The 22,872-nt window shown below is 40.9% G+C and overlaps 1 protein-coding gene across 2 annotated transcripts in view; it reads left to right on the forward strand.

The window, feature by feature from the left end:
* Positions 1 to 21,011, forward strand: part of NR4A3 (nuclear receptor subfamily 4 group A member 3) — a 43,148-nt gene extending 22,137 nt beyond the window's left edge. For both annotated transcript variants that reach the window (XM_054500752.2, XM_054500753.2), the window contains 3 exons: positions 650 to 849; positions 3,437 to 3,615; positions 17,717 to 21,011. In XM_054500752.2, the coding sequence (XP_054356727.1) occupies positions 650 to 849; positions 3,437 to 3,615; positions 17,717 to 17,964 (627 nt within the window). In that variant the 3' untranslated portion in view covers positions 17,965 to 21,011. The remainder of the gene's footprint in view (positions 1 to 649; positions 850 to 3,436; positions 3,616 to 17,716) is intronic.
* The last annotated feature ends 1,861 nt before the right edge of the window (positions 21,012 to 22,872 follow it).

Raw genomic sequence — 22,872 nt, forward strand, 5'->3', positions numbered from 1 at the left:
TGATTCATCCCCCGACTCAGCCTCTCAAAGTGGTGGAATTACAGGCATGAGCCACCACCCAGGCCGAAATTGTCATTTCTAACACATTCCTGAGTGTTGCTGATGCTGCCAGTCTGGAGACCACACTTTGAGAACCACTGGGTTAATTTAGCATCTCATGGGGAGACAGCTGTGCTATAGTGAAATAAGTAGACCCTGGAGATCTACTTGGACACAAACTCCTGGGGCAGTAGTTCTCAATTAGGCTACTCCACTTTGGAGTCACCTGGGGAGCTTTTAAAATTCTTGACCCCTGGGCTCCACCCCAGACCAATTAAATGAGAATCTCTAGGCGCAGGACCCAGACAAGAGTTGTTTCTTCAAGCTCCCCAGGTGATTGCACTGCACAGTCAAGGGTGAAAACCACTTTGCCAATTTGGCTTAAGCAAATTTCCTTGTCTATTAAGTGATAACGATAAAATTTGCTGTATTTGTATCACAGGGCCATTGTGAGAATCACATGAGATTGTGAATGTGAAGGGGTTTTATAAACTGTAACACCTAAAAGTAAGAATTTAGGCATTGATGGTCTTGGAAGGGCCTGTTTGCAAATGATGCCATCATCCCCACTGAAGCAGGATAATGCTGCTCTCTCTGGTTTGCATTCTAGTACTGTCCCACTGACCAGGCTGCTGCAGGCACAGATGCTGAGCATGTGCAACAATTCTACAACCTCCTGACAGCTTCCATTGATGTATCCAGAAGCTGGGCAGAAAAGATTCCGGGATTTACTGATCTCCCCAAAGAAGATCAGACATTACTTATTGAATCAGCCTTTTTGGAGCTGTTTGTCCTCAGACTTTCCATCAGGTAATTACTACTATTTTATCTTCAGTCTACGTCCTTTGAAGAAGCCTGAAACCTTCTGTGTTTGTAACTGAATCATTGGTGAAACGTTTTCTCAAGAAGCAAATGTGAAATATGATCAGGCACTAAAAAAACTGAGCAGCGAGTCATGGAGGGAGCACTAGGCTTGCCGCCAGGACCCGTGGGTTCTAGTCCCAGTTCTAATATGGACTTGCTGTCACACCCTGAGCAGGTCACTTGCCTGACCGGAAGTTCAATTCCCTCCTCCTTAAAAGGAAGAGGTTGGATTTGATGATCTCTTGAGGTCCCTTGCAGCTCCAACATTCTGTGATTCTGGAAAGATTCTCATAGTGCATAAGCTATTTCCTGGGAGCAAGTGTTTGCTTTGGAACATTGTATTTACCGCGTGGGTTTCTGTTTAACAAGTTACTATTCTAGCACACCTGATGGGGCCCTAAAGAGTTCCCACACCTTCTCAACCCCCAGTTTTATTCCAAGAGAACACTCTTAGATAGAAAGATTTAGTCCATCCTATCATACTCAGTGACACCAAACACAAAAAGGAAAAGTGATTTTTCAAAAACATAGAACTAAGCTCCTCTGGTAAGTTCCACATGTAGATTTTTTAAAGTTTATTTTATTATTGTTTTTATTCACAAATAGCCTGTTTAACTCCATCTTCCTTGCTTCCTTTCAGTTATATATTTTTAGGAGATGATACTGACTTTTTACCAAATATTATCAGAAAAATCCATCTTTCCCCTCTTTTTCTTTCCTGCCATCACCTCCCCAATTTCACGTCATTACCAGAAACTCCTGTTTAATTTTTAAAGTGCAGATTGCCAGGCCTCATTGCCATCTATTTTGGTTTGGTAGACTGTGGGAGAAGTCCAGAAGTCTGCATTTTAACTCATGCTTTAATGATTCTGATGTCATCAGGGTCCATGTTTTATACTCTGAGACTGAATCATTCTGTCCTGTGTATGCCTTCTGTGGAGGGATCAGTAGGAGAGATGGGGTGGAGTTAGTTACAACTAGAGTGCCAGTAATAGCTTAATTTGTAGCCAGTCTAGTGTACACCAGAGCTGAGCTAGCAATATGACTGTCATCTATTAGGCATGCAACAAAGGATTAAGTAGACTGTAAGCTCCATGCAGGCAGGTGCCATATATGTCCTATTCACCATGTTTTCTCCCAGTGCCTCGCTCCAGGAATAACACATACTTCATGCTCAGTAGACACTTGGCTGAGTGAAGGAATGAATGAAGCTATTCATCCAAGAAGCACAAAGAGATATTTGACTTGTGAATACAACAGGCCAAGATAGATACATATGTGGCAAGAGATTTGAAAGTTAAAGGAAATCTAAGATTAAAGGAAGAACCACATATAATTCAGCCCCTTATTTGTTATACCCAATATTTGTCGAACCATCGTGTGTACTGGGCACCATGCATGGGCTTTCAAATCCTTTCTTTTATTTAATTCCCTCAACAATCTTAGGAGGTAGAAATTAGAATTTTTGTTTTATAAATAAGGAAAAAGAAGTCCAGAGAGATTTAAGGAGCACCCAAAGCCACACCCCTAAGTCATCATGTCCACCTGGAAGTTCCAGGGCACCTATCATGAAAGAAGAATGAGATGGTGATGGACATAATATAAACTATCAGGACAGATTTAGAAATAGCCCTCTGCAGCCCCAATGTTAAAAGCAGAGAAGGTAATACAAAATAAGGACTTGTTTTATGTTAGGCCACCCTTTAATTTGTGATAGACTTCTGGCACTTACAGGGACTTGATTTTTGTTTTGTTTTGTTTTGAGACAGAGTCCCACTCTGTCACCCAGGCTGGAGTGCAGTGGCACGATCTTGGCTCACTGCAACCTCCACCTCCCAGGTTCAAGTGATCCTCCTTCCTCAAGCTCCTGAGTAGCTGGGACTACAGGTGCATGCCACCAAGCCTGGCTAATTTTTGTATTTTTAGTAGAGATGGGGTTTCACTATGTTGCCCAGGCTGGTCTCGAACTCCTGACCTCAGATGATCCACCCGCCTTGGCCTCCCAAAATGCTGGGCTTGCAGGCGTGAGGCATCGCACCTGGCCAGGGACTTGGTATTTTTAAAGTCTGCACAATGGAATTGTAGTGTCTAGCCTCAGGCCTTGGCAGTTTTTAATATTTAAGAAAATAAAGGACAAGCCCTGTCTCAGGAGCCCTGGAGGGAACAGTCTCATGTTCATTGCTGAGAGAGGGGTGCACTGGGCTTCACCTCTGGAACCCATGAGTGCCTGCTCCCCCATGTCCTGTCCCAAGGAAAGCCAGTAATTGATTCTAGTAATAAGACAGCAGGTGCCACAGCCCATATCTTCCCCTGGGCTGATGTTCACCAAAGACATTAGCACAGACAAGTGGTGCTAGTTGTTTATCCCAGAGAACATAGTCTTATTCATTGTGGGTATCTGGCATGCTTCATAGCACCACACTGGGGTCCCAATGCTGCCCCATGGCTGTCTGGGTGCCTGTGTGTCATAATGTTATCATGTTGGACAGACTGGACAGACCTGTTTAATGTTTCTCTTCCTCTCACCTCCCAGGTCAAACACTGCTGAAGATAAGTTTGTGTTCTGCAACGGACTTGTCCTGCATCGACTTCAGTGCCTTCGTGGATTTGGGGAGTGGCTCGACTCTATTAAAGACTTTTCCTTAAATTTGCAGAGCCTAAACCTTGATATCCAAGCCTTAGCCTGCCTGTCAGCACTGAGCATGATCACAGGTAAGCACCACCTTGCCAAAACCACATCCTCATTTCTCTCCTTCCCTTTGTTATGGTGGAATCTGGCCTTGACTACTACACATACCAGAAAAGTGGGAAAATGACTACCGTTTTTCTGAAATCTGTTAAGTTGAACCTAGTTTAAGCAAAGAAACATGCATCTATAATTTGTTGTCATAAACTTCTAGGAAAGAGGATCCATAGTCTATTGAATTATCATTGTCAGTAAGCCCAATATATGAAAATCTAACTTCCTACCAGAGATCTGTGGACAGTGGGACTAGCTGCTTCAGGGTTTGTTTTGAGACAGGGTCTTGCTCTGTCACACAGGCTAGAGAGCAGTGGTGTGATCATGGCCTAGTGTAGCCTCGAACTCCTGGACTCAAATGATCCTCCCACCTCAGCCTCCTGAGTAGCTGGGACTATAGGCACACACCACCACACATGTTTGTCCTGTTTTGTAGCCCTGTTTCACCCTGTTGCCCAGACTGGTTCAGCGTTCTTTTTACAAAGCCTTTCCTAGGAAGATTGCCTTACCCAGCCCATTCCTGTGGAGTAGAGGTGATGAGGTTTCCCCCCGTACCCAGTTCTTGGCTAGCGACCTAAAGTAAAACCAAAACACTATAGACATATCAAATACAACTTGATTTAATAACTTCGATTGGCAAAGGACTGAGCAAAAGCAAAAATGGCTCAACTCAGCAGTTTTTTATTTTTATTTTTAAAATTTTATTATCATTATTTTTGAGATGGAGTCTCACTCTGTCACCCAGGCTGGAGTGCAATGATGTGATCTTGGTTTACTGCAACCTCTGCCTCCTGGGTCCAAGCAATTCTCCTGTCTCACCCTCCTGAGTAGCTGGGATTACAGGTACCTGCCACCATGCCCGGCTAATTTTTGTATCTTTAGTAGAGACGGGGTTTTATCATGCTGGCCAGGCTGGTCTCGAACTCCTGACCTCAAATGATCCACCCGCCTTGGCACCCCAAAGTGCTAGGATTCCTGGCGTGAGCCACCACGCCCGGCCAACTCAGCAGTTTTTTAACCACAAAGATAAAATATATTTGATTTATGCCTGTCTCCCGCTATAGATCTCTGTCTTTCTATCTTTTGGGAGATAAAGGATCCCAAGGTGGGGTGGGATGGAGAAAGGCGCGTGTTGGGCAAGGGAAAGAATATCATCTCCCTGTGGCCATGGAGGCCCTTGCCCCAGCTCCCTTTGCCCTGGGGGAGAGTTTCCTGTTAGACCTCATTCTTTCCGGTCAGACTGGGGCCTGGGGAGGTGGTGACAGAGGGTGGGGGCTCCAGAAGTGGCCAAATGACGGGCTCATCCTTGTCCTTTTGGTCAGACACAAGCACAGGCTTGGCTGTAGAACTGAGAGTTCAAGATCAGAATAATATGCTCTTGGCTATAGAAAACATGTTTCTCAGGCAGGTGGTGAGTTTCCAGAGCATCAGATGCATCCTGTGGTACAGATGGCCCCTTCTTTCTGTTTCACTGGAAATGTACATTGGTTTGCCCAAGCATTGTTTGCTTGCATTTCTTGGGATATCTCCTATTAGCTAAAGTTAGATGTGTCTGTGCCTTAAGAGGCTAGGCTGGTTCATCATTTGATGGTTGACATGCAGGCAAAGACAAGCAAATGGTATGGCTGCAATGAGGACTCAGACACTAGCTGTTCCTTCAGTATTCCAAATGGAAACTGACTTCCTCCTGGTCTTTGGTCCAGGATAAGAAACTCACTTTTTTTTTTTTTTTTTTAATGGGGCTGCTAGACTTCCAAGAGAGCCATTAACGAAACAAAAACCAAGGCAGTCTCAAAGAGTATGGATTCCATTTGGAGTGCTTTCAAATGGCATACTGGAGCATCTGAAGAAAATAAACAGATTTAAGGCACAAGCATATTACTTCATCAGGACTGGAAGGAAACTGGTTCAAGGCTGCCTTTGAACTAAAGCTCTTTAGTTCAATTTCAAAACCATTCAGCAATTCCTAAGTCAGTTAAACATTCAAAACTAGCAAGTATGGAGTTTAGTTCATTTTAAAAAGACAAAAACAAAAAACTAAATCCAGCTTTGGATTCCTACAAGTAAAACCAGTACATTGCTTCATCTCTATGGCAACGAGTGTTGAGTCTAGTTAATCAACAAATATTCACTGACCTAGGCACCATGCTGCATGTCATTGGGTTTTCAGAGATGATCACACACATCCCTAGAGGAGACAGACATGCAGAGTACCACATGTGATGCAAGGTGTTGCGTGCCACCATGGAGACAAGGGAGTGAGTTCAAAGTGCTCAGAGACAGCAGGTGGGGGTGGTCTTCTCAGAAGAGATCACAGGAGCTGGTCCTTTGTAAGTGCAGAGGATGTCTCCAGGCTAAAATGGAAAAAGTGAGAATCCAGGCGTAAACATTTGCCAAAAGCCATTGAAAATATGGCTAAGTTTCCGAAAGGAAACAGCTGAAAATTGGAATGACAGGAGATGTGACTGGTCTGATAGGTCAGGGTGGGGTGGGACATAAAGAACCTTCCACGCCTAGGTGAGGGGAGCAGAGTTTATCTTGAGCACAACGAGGATCCACAGGTTTTGTCCAAAGGAGCTTGATGGTCAGGTTTGCGCTTTAGAAAGATTTACCCTGTCAGTGCATTTTGGGCACAGATTAGAGTGAGAAAGAATCTAAGAGGAAAAAGGCCAGTCCAGGTGTGAGAGCCATGATTCAAGAGGAGGGTCCATCCCTGAAGGCCACATCTTTGTTTCACTCTTTAAATGGAAACTGACAGATATCTGAGGCCAGGACGTTTGGGTGCCAGGAAGACCCAACCTGGAGAGACTGGGCAGTTCAGTGCAGAGAATGCAAAGTAGAAATTAGTAGAAGGGTGGTGCTGGTCCTCTTTCCGCATCCCATTTGTTCTATTCCCTGCAGTTACAGCTGCTCAGCCCGCTGCCCATTTATGTGGAGATTGGCTGGGGGAGGAGGCAGTTTGGCATGGCAGAAATAGCATGGACTTTGGAGTCGAGCACACCCAGATTTTAATCTTCAGTCCTATGTTTAATAAGTAGGTGCTATTGGGGAACACATTTCAATTCTCTGAAATTCAGTTTCCCCATTTGTAAAATGGGGATAACAATGTCTATGTCACAGGGCAGCAGTGAGGATTACAGAATATTTAGTTGGTGATGTAACCAAACTGGATTCAGGATAGGCAACTCTGAATTCACCTATGGTCCCCCTTGGAGTGATAGTGACAGATTCCCTCAAGTTAGGCATATGCCTTCCCCTACCCCTCGGAAGCATCAAACTCAGTGGCATGAGGAAACAGGTGGTGGCTTTAGAAGGCAGTATGTTTGGTGACAGTCTCCTTGGATGCTTAAGAGAGAGGCTCAAAGGAGGACAGTGATAAAGTAATTAAGCTGCACTTAACAAGCACTTAAAATAGGCCAAGTACTCTACAGTGGTGTCTTTGGGCCTCCCCGACCAGGTAGCTCCCGTTCCTGCCCTCATTCCTGCTGTGGTTTTAGCCTACAACAAAAATAAGCCCTTTTCTCTCATTTCTGGACCTTACAACACTCTCTTTGTGACTTACTGGTTGAAAGTGGGTTTGATAAGTGTGAAAATATCAGGAAATGGCAGAAAAGGCAATGCCTGGGAAACAGTGTGCATTGCTGTGAATATTAATTTTTATTTGAATATGAGCTGCCATGGATCTTGACTTCTGAATAAGCTTCGTTGATCATAAATGGTGATTGTGGAGTATCAGCTGGGCTATTTACATTAAAAAATTCATCCCAAAATTGTCTTTTCTTAAACCACAGAGGAGAGCTCATGAAAAGGAAATGGCATCTTACAAGTTTAACTAGGCTTGCTTCCATGAAAAGTATTAAGAATCTGGACAGTATTGGTGGTTTGTACAAACATGGCTTTTTTTTTTTTTTTCTGATTTTTTTCTTTGTCCTCCTCCTCTCTCTGTACCCCTTCATGAAAAACTAGGCGGTGAAGTGGGGCAGGAAATGGTTTCATTCAGATCACTCTCCTTTCCTGCAGTAAACAGGGGGTTCCCCACAGTGGTTGGCTTTCAAACGTTTTTCAGGTTCCCTGTTTATCTACCCTAACCATTGCCCTTTGCCAGTGCTGCATCTCTGAAGTAATGCAAGTGCTTTGAATCTGGTGGGATACCAATGAGTTGATATCTGGTTGCAGTCAATAATGTTTCATAAATAAGAAGCCCCCTCACCAAACAGAAAGTTAGTGTGGAATTACCATTTTATAAATATCCACTCATTAAATAAGCATTGAGGGCCTACTATGTACCAAGCATTGTACCAGTCTCTTGGGATGCAAAGATGAGCCAGGCACGCATTCTGTTGCCAAGAAGTGGGCAGTCTACTAGGAAGTCATAGATTATGATATATGGACTTGATGTATAGCAATTAGTGCTCAGGCCCTGAAAAGGAACAGATGCAGTGTGGGGTAAGTCCAGATTACTGATAACTTTTTTGAGGTGAAGGAAGGTAGAAGTGTTGGTCACGAATGACTTCCCAAAGAGGTAGCATCTAGACATGAGAAGACATAAAGAACATTCCAGATGAAGGAAAGAGAACAGCAAGGGCATGGCAGTTGAATGCCTTAGTACAGTTTAGGGTTAAAACAATTACAGTGGAGTTGCATTGTGCATATATTAAAATCACACATATGATCCAAGTAGAAAGAGGAGAAAAATTAAGAGTGCAGGCTATTGCATTCGATGACTGTATGTCCTGGAGTGAGCATGATAGAGAAGATACGAATCCACTGTAGGTCATGGTTTCTCTGCCTCTGGTGATGAATGTTGAGATCATGTCTTGTGCTTTTGGGAAAGTTAAGTGATTTTCAGGGATAAAACTAATTCTATGTGATATTTACTTTCTGGCTTGATGTGATGACCTAACCTCAGAGCAAAACGCTTTTCCTGTACAGAAATAGGGGAAATAAGATTGGAAAGATAGTTTTGAACCAGATGGCGGAGGGAATCTCAAATGCTCAAATGCCATTTTGTTGTTCCCCATGGTTTTCTTTTCCCTACTCAGGTCATCTGTCAGGTGAGAAAATGACTCCTTTCTCTTCTGACTGTAGTCTTTTTCCTGGTCTTATTGAAACATGTTTCAATAAAACTGAGAAGGAGGAAGGAGGGCAGAACCATGGCAGAAAGTAGTGAAACAGTGACACAGCAGGACTAGACAGGTGGCTGACCATGCCACACCCTCCACCATCTGTCTTTCCAGAGCTCCACTGCTCACTGTAAATGGTTACCTGGTTACCCCTGCTTTTGCATCAAATAAAGCCGTCAGCTACATCGCAAGGAAAACTAAATGTAAAACTTAGCAGGGCAAAATAGTTAAAAACAAAAATGGTGGGAGAGGGGAAAGGCCATAGGATTTAGAGACTGGAGATCTGAGTTCAGGTCTTCACCCTGAAATGTGCTGTCTTTGCAATCTTGGACAACTTCCTTACCCTCTCTGAATCTCAATTTCCTTCTTTCTCACAGGGATAAAGATGTCTACTTGCAGGTTTCTTATAAAGATTGAATGAACTAATATGTACTATGCAGAAAAAAAATTAGACAAACCTTCATTGTTATTATATTATTTGTTTTACACACTTCCATGAAGAGCCAGCTGTCTTGCTCTCTAAGAATCATAAAAGTGTTCATTCATCCCTGCAATTGAATATACACATTGTGTTAAGGAATTTCTTTATGTGTCTTTCTTTACCAGCTAGACTGTGGGGTTCTTAAGGACAGGGAGAGTCTTATTTATCTTTAAAATGACTTTAGCATTTACAAGTATCTGGCATATGACAAATATTCATTGAATGAATGGGCCAATTGTGAGTATCAGAAAGTCTCCCAAATTAGAAAAATCTGAATTAATAGTTTTTAGCCTACCACTGTTATGAGAAAAGTATGAATTCTTGAAAATTGCCTTATTTTGATTCAGATTAATTCAGTAAATATTTATTGAGCATCTACTGTGCACCAGACACACATTCCCTTACCCTCAAAGAGTCTGTGGTCTCACCGGAGAGAGAGACAGACACATACTCTACCAAATCAAAGACAGTCAGACTGAAAAGTACCATTTAAATCAGCCTCAACACAGACTGCCGACTGACTTGTGGCTTCCTGACCAGCGTGGGCTCAATGTCTTTGGGACTGCCCATCAGTAAAGGATGTTGTGTATGACATGAGTGATAGCAATAAGGTGAATTCCCAGAGAAGGAGATAGAGCTCAGAGTGGGGAGTCCTGTTTGTTTGTGTTTGAGCTACACATACCTCTCTCTCCAGGGGCCCACCTTTCCTTCCCCTTTGGCTGGAACAGCATTGTTGTCACCAAGTTAGCCTTTGCCCTAACACCTGCTCAGAAAGGGGAGTTACTTTTCCCCTTGGTGGGGCTCCTGATGGTTACTATCATCCCTTTCTTTATCCCCTACTCCCTGCCATGAGGAAGAAAATTTGACATTTCTCATATAAGCCCAAGAGGCAGAACTGGGAACTACATATAGCAGCCATCCCCAGCCTTTTTGGCACCAGAGACTGGTTTCATGGAAGACAATTTTTGCTTGGACTGGGGTCAGAGGAATGGTTTCGGGATGATTCAAGAGTATTACATTTATTGTGCACTTTATTTCTATTATTATTACATTGTAATATAAAATTAAATAATTATAAAACTCACCATAATGTAAAATCGGTGGGAACCCTGAGCTCATTTTCCTGCAACTAGATAGTCCATCTGGGGGTGATGGGAGACAGTGACAGATCACCACACATTAGATTCTCATAAGGAACGTGCAACCTAGATCCCTCACACGCACAGTTCACAATAGGATTCACACTCCTATGAGAATCTAATGCTGCCACTCATCTGACAGGAGGCGGAGCTCAGGTGGTAAAGCAAATAACGGGGAGTGGCTGTAAATACAGATGAAGCTTCACTTGCTTGCCCGCCGCTCACCTCCTGTTGTGTGGCCCAGTTCCTAATAGGCCATGGACCAATACCAATTGGGGACCCCTGATATGTAGGATGGCAAATTTTAGCTCAGTGTAAGAAAAACTTTCACATAGAAAGAACCATTTGAAATTGGAATAAGCTGCCTTGAGGAGTGAGTTCCCGCTTTGGGGAATGAGGCTTACAGAGACTAGATGAACACTAGGCGTGGACTGAGTCAAGCATCTTATGGGGACTAGGATTGACTAGAGCAGAGCTTCTCCAGCATTCACATCATTGGGCATCTTGTTGCATTGCAGATTCTGGTTAGGTAGGTCTGGGGCAGGGCCTGCCTAAACAGATTCTGCATTTCCAGCAAGTTCCCAGGTGATGCTGATGCTGCTGGTCTGGGGCCCACACCTTAAGTATCTAGGAATAAGGGAACCTATTGGTAATTAGGAATCCATGAAATTAATAGCTACCATTTTAAAATACTCAGTGCCAGGCACTGTGCCAAGGGCTTACATGTGTTATTTTGTTTAGTGTTGCTTAATAAATAAACTTGGAAGTACCTGAAATGGATTACAGCAGATACAGGAAGCATGGAGATCAGTCAAGAGCTATTAAAATAATCTAGATAGCAAAGATATTGAAGATCCTCATCCAGAGGCCATGGGTATTGAGAGGGAGATATAAATGCAAGGAACATCACAGAGATAATAACGGAAGTTCTTGCAGTGGATTAAATACGATGGCTCGGGGGGAAGGAATTGTTAGAGATGATTTATGAGAGTGATGTGAAAGGCTGTAATATCATTAATAGACAAGCTTAGAGAAGTGGCTGATTTGAAGGGGAAGGTAAGGGCTTGAGTTTTAGATAGAGAGGATACTTGCAAATATTCACTAAGTGCTCACTATATGCTAGGCATGGTTCCAAATACTTGACATGTATTAACTCGTTTACTTCTCATAACAACCCATAAGGCAGCTACCATTATTAGCACCATTTTACAAATGTGGAAACAGACCCAAAGTCACCCAGTTAATAACTGGTCGAGGCCAGGCGCGGTGGCTCATGCCTGTAATCCCAGCACTTTGGGAGGCCAAGGCGGGCGGATCACAAGGTCAAGAGATGGAGACCATCCTGGCCAACATGGTGAAACCCCTTCTCTACTAAAAATACAAAAATTACCTGGGCCTTGGGAGGCCAAACAGGAGAATCACTTGAACCCAGGAGGCGAAGGTTGCAGTGAGCCGAGATTGCATCACTGAACTCCAGCCTGGCGACAGAGCGAGACTCCGTCTCATAAATAAATAAATAAATAAATAAATAAATAAGTGGTAGAGTTCAGGTCTACAGCCAGGAAATCTAATTCCAAAGCTTTGATGTGGTAGGTTTTAGAGTTTGTAAAGTTCTTTACTGTTGTTAGCTTCTTAATAACTCCCAACCTGTATATTTATTCTTAGCAGCTTACATTTTTAGTGCTTATATAATCATTTTTCACAGATTCTTGATCCTCTATATATCCATTTAACAGATATTTATTGGATGTCTCCTATGTACTAGGCTTGGTGCTGGAGATACAATGTTGAGCAAATACAGTTCATGCCCCCATGGTGCTTACAGTTAATGGGAGGAGAAAAAAATCACATAACTATCTGATTTCAAACTGTTGTGTCCTGCAAAGGGAAAGATTAGAATGCCAGAGGAGAACATGATCTAGAATGGGGGTAAAAAGGGAAGCTTCCTTCAAGAAATATTTGATCTGAGATCCAAAGAATGAGTAGATCTTAACCAGATGAAGATGGGAAAACATAAGCACAGACCTAAATATAGCTCTATTATTTCACTCCATCACTCTCTCCCCCTTACTCCTTCTTCCCTGGTTCCCTCTACCTCCCAACCCCTCCCTCTTGCTCTAAGCAGAGATGTCTATGCCTGGATAGCTAAAATGCACAGTAATCCAACAGTGTCTTTAGATGTTCATACCACACAAAGATTAGAAGTGTGATCTGTCTGTCGCGTCTCTAACCCCAGTGGTTATAACATTGCTTGCCACAGAATAGGTGTTCAATAAATATTTGTTGAAAGAAGTAGTTAGTTAATTTGGTGCACAGAAAATAGGAGAGAGTTATAGAAAAGCTAGTTCATCTCAGGACGAGGAGAAACTTTCTAACAATTAGAGACGTCCAGAGATGGAAGGCATCTTTTATAAGAGAAATATCTCTGGACTTAGAGTGAAAGAAAATAGCCCCTTGCAAATTTTGACTATGGGCAAGTCACTTAATTGAGTCTTACCCTCCATACTTGTTACTTAAAGATAATCTTTGTCCTGCCTAATTCACAGGATTGTTGTGAGAGTGAGATAAAATAATCTAAGTGAAAGAGTACTATTAAATATATTTGTATTATTATGGCATAATATAGTTAACTCCCAGTCCAGCCACTACCTGACACTCTCTTTATGGTAGCTTGTAGTAGAGATTCTTGTCTTAGATAGGAATTTGAACTAAATAACTCAAACCCTTTCCAATCTATATATACAATGATTATGACACATAAGTCTATTACTTAACCATTTCTGTATGTTATATATCAAAGTTTTGAATATATAATGCCAGAGTTAAAATACTAAAGCATTCTATGAAAGTTATATAGATTAAAATGCAAGAAATATTAAGAAGCTTGTTTTGTTTAATGGCGGACAAAGACCTTAAACTAAAATCTTCTGTGTAAATTCTCTAGGAAGGGGGATAGTCCAAATGCCTGATTTCCCCCCGAATTTATGAACTCTGTATATTAGCTCTGTAGCCATGTATACCAAGCTACAAGAAGAAAGGAGATCCCTTTAAAATGTCAGTGATTAGGTTTTAAGGGATTTCAAATTACTAGGGAAGGACCCAGACACTTAGTGACTCCCTAGTGATTTGAAAATCTTCCTGGCTGCTGGCAGTAGTTTGCATGGAGACTGAATATTATCTCAGCCCTTTTGAAAAAGTAAAGAAGCTACAAATCCAGTGGCTGTTCAAAACAACAAAGAGAGTTGAGGTGCCTTTGGCTTCTAACAGGAGTGTCTCTGAATTCCTCAAGGAATTCCATGCCTAGAGTTGATCCAGCTGGCAGGAGGTATCGATCTCCACTTGAATTCACTGAATAAATAATGGTTGCCATAGTTATTGAGCAGTCGCAACTGGTTGGAGAGCAGGGAAAACTCTGCAGCACCTTCTGTGAGTTTGGCCATGAGAAAGTCTGGTTACAAGGTTCCACAATCAGCTCCCTCCCCAAATCCAGCCAACATATTACTCAGTTCCTGTATCCTGATGATGAATATGAGATCTTGAATGTTATGTAAGACATGAGACACTGAAAGGAAGAGAAAGCTTAAATCAATAGACTGGTATTTATTCTGAGAAAGGCATCTCTCCCTAGGTTATGAATCTAATTGAATATTTTTCAGTATTAATTGAATTTAATATCAGCAAGGTGATGTTTGATCATGTTATAGCTACTCAAGGGCTTCACAAAGGACGAAATCCATCTCGTTCTATTTTAACATTATTATACAAAGAGCACAACCTGGACATTTTAAAAGGAAGGAAAATTTATCCCAAAACCCCATAGGTATTTTCACGTTTATATTTTCTTTCACCCTTCTCTATATGAAGAAATAATTTTTGCATAGATGGAATCACAGCTTTAGTATTTAATATTCTACTCTTTATTTAATGTTGTAAACTTTTTTTTAATTTTGCTTCATGGCCTTCATATTTGTTCTGTTTGATGTCTCCAGAATCTTCCTTTCCATATACCATTATTTACTTAACAGTTCCCGTATTCTTCAGCCCTTTGCCTTTTTCCAGTTTTTTGTTTGTTTGCTTTTGTTTTGTTTTGTCTTGGTAATAGATAATGCTGAACCAAATGTCTCCATGTATACAGTTTTATTCTTCTGTTAAATGTTTCCTTTGGATAAATTCCCAAGAGTGGGATTACTTGGTCAGAGGCTATGAACGATTTATAGCTCTTGAAATTTACTGCCAAATTTACAGCCTGTTCTTTTGTTTTGCGGAGAAAAATAAAACTTTAGGCAAAACACCACTGCATGCAGGATTCTCTTAAAATTCACTCTCAGGTGCTTCTTCTGAGACTGAAACATGGAGCCTATGATAAGCCGTAGGAGACAGGTCTGCACCTGGGCTGATTAGCTAATAGTTTCTCAGGGAAAGCAAAATGATGCACTGCAAAGCTTGGAAATTAGGCCACAAATTGCCTTTTGTTAGACCTTGTAGTTACCAGCCACTTGCCCACTGGCAAGCATTGTCTTTGGTTCTGATTATTCCATGTGTATAGCACTCTACAGCTGACAGACCACTTTTCCATAACATTATCTTAATTGAGCCACAACAATCCATGGAGTTGGGTTTTATTATCATTGTACTTTTAATTTGTTACATAACACTGAAGACACACAGGAATAATACAGCAAAGGCTGTGTATCTGCCACCCAATAATTCCGATTTTCCTGTGAAAACATTGAGCCTTAGAGAAATTAGGTCACGCAGCTAGTAAGTGACAGAACCAGAACTAGAACCTAGGTCTGTCTAACTCCAGGGCCAGTGCCCATCTCTTTATAGCATATTGCATTGAGACAAGATGCCTGCAACTTACAGTCCATGGAGATCCCGCTGGCAGTCTTCATGGTTGTATTTTAATATCATTATAACATATCAGGCCAGGTGCAGTGGTGCATGCCTCTAATCCCAGCACTTTGGGAGGCCGAGGTGGGTGGCTCACTTGAGGCTAGGAGTTTGAGGCCAGCCTGGCTGATATAGTGAGACCCTGTTTCTACTAAAAATGCAAAAATTAGCCAGGTGTGGTGGCACACACTTGTAATCCCAGCTACTTGGGATGCTGAGGCAGGAGGATCTTTTGAAACTGGGAGGTGGATGTTGCAGTGTGCTGAGATTTCACTGCTACACAGCCTGAGTGACAGAGTGAGACTCTGTCAAGGAAGGAAGGAAAGAAGGAGGGAGGGAGGGAGGGGGGGAGGAAGAAGGAAGGAAGGAAGGAAGGAAGGAAGGAAGGAAGGACACATCAGAGCTTTGGGACCTTACAGATAATGAAGTTCAACCGTGTCCTTTTACAGGGCCCCAAAGAGGGAGAAACTTCCCCAAATCATACACAACTAGCCAAACTGAGGATAATGCAAATTTTCTGGTTCCCAGGCCTCTTATTTGGGACAAGAAAAAAGTGTCTGGATAGTTCTTCATTTTTCTTATTGGCTTTTGCTTCAAGGAAATCACTTTTCTAACAAAAATGCCCCCAACTTAAAAAATTAATTTAGAGCCAGGCACGGTAGCTCATGCCTGTAGTTTCAGCGCTTTGGGAAGCTGAGGCAGGAGGATCACTTGAGCCCAAGAGTTCAAGACCAGCCTGGGCAACATAGTGAGGCCCTGCCTCTACAAAAAATAATTTAAAAATCAACCAGGTATGGTGGTGCATGCCTATAGTCCTAGCTACTTGGGAGGCTGAGGCAGGAGGATCACTTAAGCCCAGGAGTTCCAGGCTACAGTGAACCATGATTGCACCACTGCACTGCAGCCCAGGCAACAGAGTAAGACCGTGACTCAAAAAAAAAAAATTAATTTCGCAAAAATTAGAAACTATTGCTTGATTTCCCATCAGAAGGATGTCTTCCATCTCTCAAGAATTATGATTTTACATGTACATGTACTGAGAGAAGAAAACTTTGAGATAACAGATGCCAAGCTCTTCCCTTAGAAATGAGGCTCTGAGGCCAGGCACAGTGGCTTATGCCTGTAATCCCAACACTTTGGGAGGCCAAGGTGGGAGGATCACTTGAGGTCAGGAGTTCGAGACCAGCCTGGCCAATATGGTGAAACCTCATCTCTACTGAAAATACAAAAAATTAGCTGGGCATGATGGTGCGCACCTGTAGTCTCAGCTACTTGGGAGGGTGAGGCAGGAGAATCGCTTGAATTGGGGTCGGAGGAGGAAGTGGGGGAGCAGTGAGCCAAGATCGCACCACTGCACTCCAGCCTAGACAACAGAGTAAGACTCTGGCTCAAAAAAAAAAAAAAAAAAAAGAGAAATGAGGCTCTGAAGTCTAAATGTTGAGGAAAAGCTTAGTGATTTATTGTGGATGTCAGGCTCCCTTCTCATTGCTTTGGAACAAGAGACCAGTATTTGCCTCAGAAAACTGGGTTCTAATCCCAGCTTTTAGCAGCTGGGTGACTTTGGGAAATTCATTTAACCTTATACATAAAATAGATCATAGTATTTAACATGGAAATCATTTTATATATTGTTTTGTAAAATATAAGATACTGGTATTTGTGTCTTGATACATTATAATATGCCTGCACCACATCCTTCTGGGTTTCCTCCCCTTCTCTTTGGCTTTTCCATCTCCACAGCAGGAGGACATGTGTATTTTGTACAGAGTGCCAGGTGTAGGTCAACAGGGGTTTCAAGTGGGGGGGAACAAAACAAGGAAAAGAAAAGCTGAATTCTTCTCAGTGCTGGTTAGCATGAAAACACAGGAATGCACTTTGCTGTGTTGGGTCTTTTCGAGCAGCCATTGCATTAGCAAATGGAAGTTACAGCCTCCCCACCTCCCTTAAATGAGTCTGTCAAGATAGAAACATTAATTCATTTGCCTGGATGTGTTTCTGTGTCACTCTGAAAAATAGTTGCCTACTGACAAGGCTTTGTGAGAGCTTAGTAGGATAATGTATGCAAAATAATAACCACCCTGCCATTCATTCCATGTGGCTGTGTGCCAGGAACTGTGCTTCCCTTGTGTTACTTACCTAAGCTGGCCATCCCAGAAACCCCGAATTGGGTATGATCATATTCTTCATCTTATAAGGAAATGGGTGCTCAGAAGAGACTTACTCTAGGGCACACAGCAAGTAAGTGTTGGGACTGGGATTCAAACCTTGGTGTTGTTTAATACCAAAGGCCATGAGCTATCTCTAACAGGGAGGGCACTTTGATTGCAAAGAAGCTATCCAAACTGGCAGAATGAGACACAGACCTCAATTAGGGATTCAAAGTGTCTTAAGATGTATTTGCCTCCTAAACTTCTTGCCCTTCTCTATCCCTCTGCAGAAAGACATGGGTTAAAAGAACCAAAGAGAGTCGAGGAGCTATGCAACAAGATCACAAGCAGTTTAAAAGACCACCAGAGTAAGGGACAGGCTCTGGAACCCACCGAGTCCAAGGTACTGGGTGCCCTGGTAGAACTGAGGAAGATCTGTACCCTGGGCCTCCAGCGCATCTTCTACCTGAAGCTGGAAGACTTGGTGTCTCCACCTTCCATCATCGACAAGCTCTTCCTGGACACCCTACCTTTCTAATCAGGAGCAGTGGAGCAGTGAGCTGCCTTCTCTCCTAGCACCTGCTTGCTACGCAGCAAAGGGATAGGTTTGGAAACCTATCATTTCCTGTCCTTCCTTAAGAGGAAAAGCAGCTCCTGTAGAAAGCAAAGACTTTCTTTTTTTTCTGGCTCTTTTCCTTACAGCCTAAAGCCAGAAAACTTGCAGAGTATTGTGTTGGGGTTGTGTTTTATATTTAGGCATTGGGGGATGGGGTGGGAGGGGGGTATAGTTCATGAGGGTTTTCTAAGAAATTGCTAACAAAGCACTTTTGGACAATGCTATCCCAGCAGGAAAAAAAAAAGGATAATATAACTGTTTTAAAACTCTTTCTGGGGAATAAAATTATAGTTGCTTTGTGTTTAAAAACAAGAACAGCCAAGGGTTGTTCGCCAGGGTAGGATGTGTCTTAAAGATTGGTCCCTTGAAAATACACTTCCTGTATCAAAGGTACATATGTGGTGCAAACAAGGCAGAAACTTCCTTTTAATTTCCTTCTTCCTTTATTTTAACAAATGGTGAAAGATGGAGGATTACCTACAAATCAGACATAGCAAAACAGTAATGGCTGTTTGCTTCCATAAACAAGTGCAATTTTTTAAAGTGCTGTCTTACTAAGTCTTGTTTATTAACTCTCCTTTATTCTATATGGAAATAAAAAGGAGGCAGTCATGTTAGCAAATGACACATGTTAATATCCCTAGGAGAGGCTGCGTTCACCTTCCCTGTCGATCCCTTCTGAGGTATGGCCCATCCAAGACTTTTAGGCCATTCTTGATGGAACCAGATCCCTGCCCTGACTGTCCAGCTATCCTGAAAGCGGATCAGATTATAAACTGGATTACATGTAACTGTTTTGGTTGTGTTCTATCAACCCCACCAGAGTTCCCTAAACTTGCTTCAGTTATAGTAACTGACTGGTATATTCATTCAGAAACTCCATAAGTCAGTCGAGTATTTGATCCCTAGATAAGAACATGCAAATCAGCAGGAACTGGGTCATACAGGGTAAGCACCAGGGACAATAAGGATTTTTATAGATATAATTTAATTTTTGTTATTGGTTAAGGAGACAATTTTGGAGAGCAAGCAAATCTTCTTTTTACAAAATAGTATGAATGTGAATACTAGAAAAGATTTAAAAAATAGTATGAGTGTGAGTACTAGGAAGGATTAGTGGGCTGCGTTTCAACATTCCGTGTTCGTACTCCCTTTTGTATGTTTCTACTGTTAATGCCATATTACTATGAGATAATTTGTTGCATAGTGTCCTTATTTGTATAAACATTTGTATGCACGTTATATTGTAATAGCTTTGCCTGTATTTATTGCAAGACCACCAGCTCGTGGAAGCTGAGTTACAGAGTAATTAAATGGGGTGTTCACAGTGACTTGGATACACCAATTAGAAATTAAATAAGCAAATATATATATATATATAAATATAGCAGGTTACATATATATATTTATAATGTGTCTTTTTATTAACCATTTGTACAATAAATGTCACTTCCCATGCCGTTATTTTATGGTTCATTTGCAGTGACTTTTAAGGCAGTACTGTTTAGCACTTTGATATTAAAATTTTGCTTATGTTTTGCTAAATTCGAATAATGTTTGAAGATTTTTAGGTCTAAAAGTCTTTATATTATATACTCTGTATCAAGTCAAAATATCTTTGGCCATTTTGCTAAGAAACAAACTTTGAATGTCAAACTGATATCACAGTAGTTTTTGTTAGCTTTAAATCATTTTTGCTTTAGTCTTTTTAAAGGAAAATAACAAAACTATGCTGTTTATATTGTCATTAAATTATACAATCAAACAAATGCCAAATGAATTGCCTAATTGCTGCAAAGTATAACCCAGATAGGAAATCATATGTTTTTTTTTCCAAGAGTCATTCTAATATTTGACTATGTGTTATGTTTATGTGTGCTTTTATGAAAGATTGTTATTTTTATATATCAAGATGATAGAACCTGGAATGTTAGGATTTTGAAATGTTAGACTTGGAAGGGGCCTGGCCTGTCAACTAGTCCAACCCCTTAAAATTCATAGAGGAGCAAACTGGGGCCCATTGAAGGGTGAGGAGTTACTCAAGGTCAAACAGCTAGTAACAGAATCAAGACTAAGACCTAATTTACCTTTCCATAGTCTTTTTTCTCAGCTTACTCCATCTACATAAAATCAGGCTTTTAAACATAACCACTAATATTTACCTGAAGATAACCATGAGTAAAGTATACTTTTGCATTAATTCTTTGAGCTTATATGCAAACATAATAAATATTATTAAATATCAGGAAAGCTAACATTTCATACAAGATAGCTTCAGACCAAATTCAAATTGAATTTGAATACATTAGAAATACTGTGCATACATAACCTTCTTGTGCACCATGAGTATTTGGAAAGTTAATCCTTGTTTTTGTCATGTCTATAAAGGAAGAACAAAACAAAACAAAAACAGAGCCCTAGAGAAATGCTGTTACTTTTTATTTTTACACCCATCAGATTTAAGGAAAAGACTTTTTAGCCATTATAATCTAGTGGTTGGAAGGAATGAAGAAGCTTTTTTAGTAATAGGTCCAGATATGAGTGCTAAAAATAAAGATGATAGCATGTTCTTCTGTCTTCCATAGTTATTACAACTATGAGAGCCTCCCAAGTCATCTATCAACTCAACTCCCTTTTTTTTGTCTTAATGTTGCACATGAGTTTATACAGAGTGGATGACCACACTAGCACAGAAGAGAACAACATGTATTAAAGCAGGTGATTCCTCCCCTTGCGGGAGAGCTCTCTCAGTGTGAACATGCCTTCTGTGGGCGGAAATCAGGAAGCCACCAGCTGTTAATGGAGAGTGCCTTGCTTTTATTTCAGACAGCAGAGTTTTCCAAAGTTTCTCTGCCCCTCTAACAGCATTGCTCTTTAGTGTGTGTTAACCTGTGGTTTGAAAGAAATGCTCTTGTACATTAACAATGTAAATGTAAATGATTAAATTAAATTACATTTTATCAATGGCTACTGGTGTATTGAATAAGCCTGCTTCATTTAACAGTTTTCTCTTAATTATTATGTAATAGTATTTGCTGTGAACTCTTAAGCACATTCCCAAAATTGATTTTTTTTAAAGGCTTAGTAATGCTGAAAAATTAATAGGATTTCTGAATTGGATATGTATTAAACCTTACTGATTAGAAAGAAGGACATTCTAAATTCAATAACCATTTATTGACTGCTTCCTAGGGGCAAACCACTGCTGAGTGCTTTGAGGAGATACAAACATGCACAGTGTGTGAAACTCCTATTTTTCTTTCAACTGTATATAATGTAAATGGAGCTAAAATTTGTTGGCTAAAAGTGTTCTTTAGAGGTAAGAAAGATTCATTTCTATATCAAGACAATATGATACAGTTTGTGAACCAACATTTCCAAGAATCAAGGTTACAGTTCTCAAAGATGGATGAGTGCTCTCTGCCTTTTTGTTTAAGCCATCACTACTACATTACTTAGAAACCCCTTCTTTGTGAGTAATACAAATGCAACTTTTATTCAACTCTACCCAAAACATCATGTGTTCTGAGTTAGTGCAAATATGCTTTTTGGGTGTTGATGGCTCAAAAGTGTGGGAGTTCTCATGACTTACTTCATCAGTTCATGCATAAAGTATTGTCTGTGACATCTAAGCACAGATGAATGGATAAACAAAATGTGGTATATAAATACAGCGGAATATTATTCAGCATTAAATTATAAATATATTATTTGTGTACTGTGCAGACACAGTACTTAGATGTCACAGACAATACTTTATGCAAGTGTTTGGTTTAGGAGCCAAACACTTCCTCCCGCTTCTCAACAGGACCTTCATTACTCAACCACAAACTATGATTAGTAAGAAAAGAATGACAGCTATAGTGGAGTGCCATCTGACATAAATTCAAATATAGGTGCTCTTATCAATAAAAAACAAAAGTAAGTGCTTGGCTACAATAAAAAATAAATAAAAGGAGAGGGTTACGCCCCTCCTCGAGGGACAGTAAGGACAAAGGTGTGGTTTGAATGGGGAGGGGACCAGGAAGAACAAGGCTAAATAAAGGGGCACTTGCCTATGGTTGAATTCCTATAGGTTAAATGCAAAGATAAACACAAGCAACTAATTTCTGACTTTAAATTGTGGTAAAATACACATAACATAAAATCTACCATCCTAACTGTTTTTAAGTGTACAGTTGAGGAGTGTTAAGTACATTGTTGAGCAAGCAATTTCCAGAACTCTTTTTCATCTTGTAAAACTGAAACTCCATACCCATTAAACAACTCCCCATTCCCCCTTCTGCAGCCCCTGGCAACCACCATTCTACCTCTGTCTCTATACATCTGACTACTCATGTAAGTAAAACCATACAGTATCTGTATTTTTCTAACTGGCTTATTTCACTTAGCATAATGTCCTCAGGTTCATCCATGTTGTATTATGTGCCAGAATTTCCTTCCTTTTTAAGGCTAAATAATATTCCATGGTATTTACATACGACATTTTGTTTACCCATTAATCCATCAATGGGCATTTGGGTTGCTTCCACCTCTTGACTATTATGAATAATATTGCTATGAACATGGATGTGCAAATATCTTTTCAAATCCTTCTTTCCATTATTTTGAGTAATTGTTGACTTTCGAGCTTAAGTGTGATTTAAGTGCTTTTCAAGAATAATCTTGATTTTATGTGGGGTTTTTTTGCCTTAGGCACTGATTTCAGAGCCTCCCCATTTCTTTATCTCAGGAGGCATCTCCATGAACAAGGCTGTTTATAAACCGTTGTTCCAGGGCTAGGCTGAAAACTGAAAGGACTAAAATCTAAGAGGCTTCATCATCTTTTCT

The sequence above is a fragment of the Pongo pygmaeus genome, chromosome 13 (genome assembly GCF_028885625.2).
Source record: "Pongo pygmaeus isolate AG05252 chromosome 13, NHGRI_mPonPyg2-v2.0_pri, whole genome shotgun sequence".
NCBI lineage: Eukaryota > Metazoa > Chordata > Mammalia > Primates > Hominidae > Pongo > Pongo pygmaeus.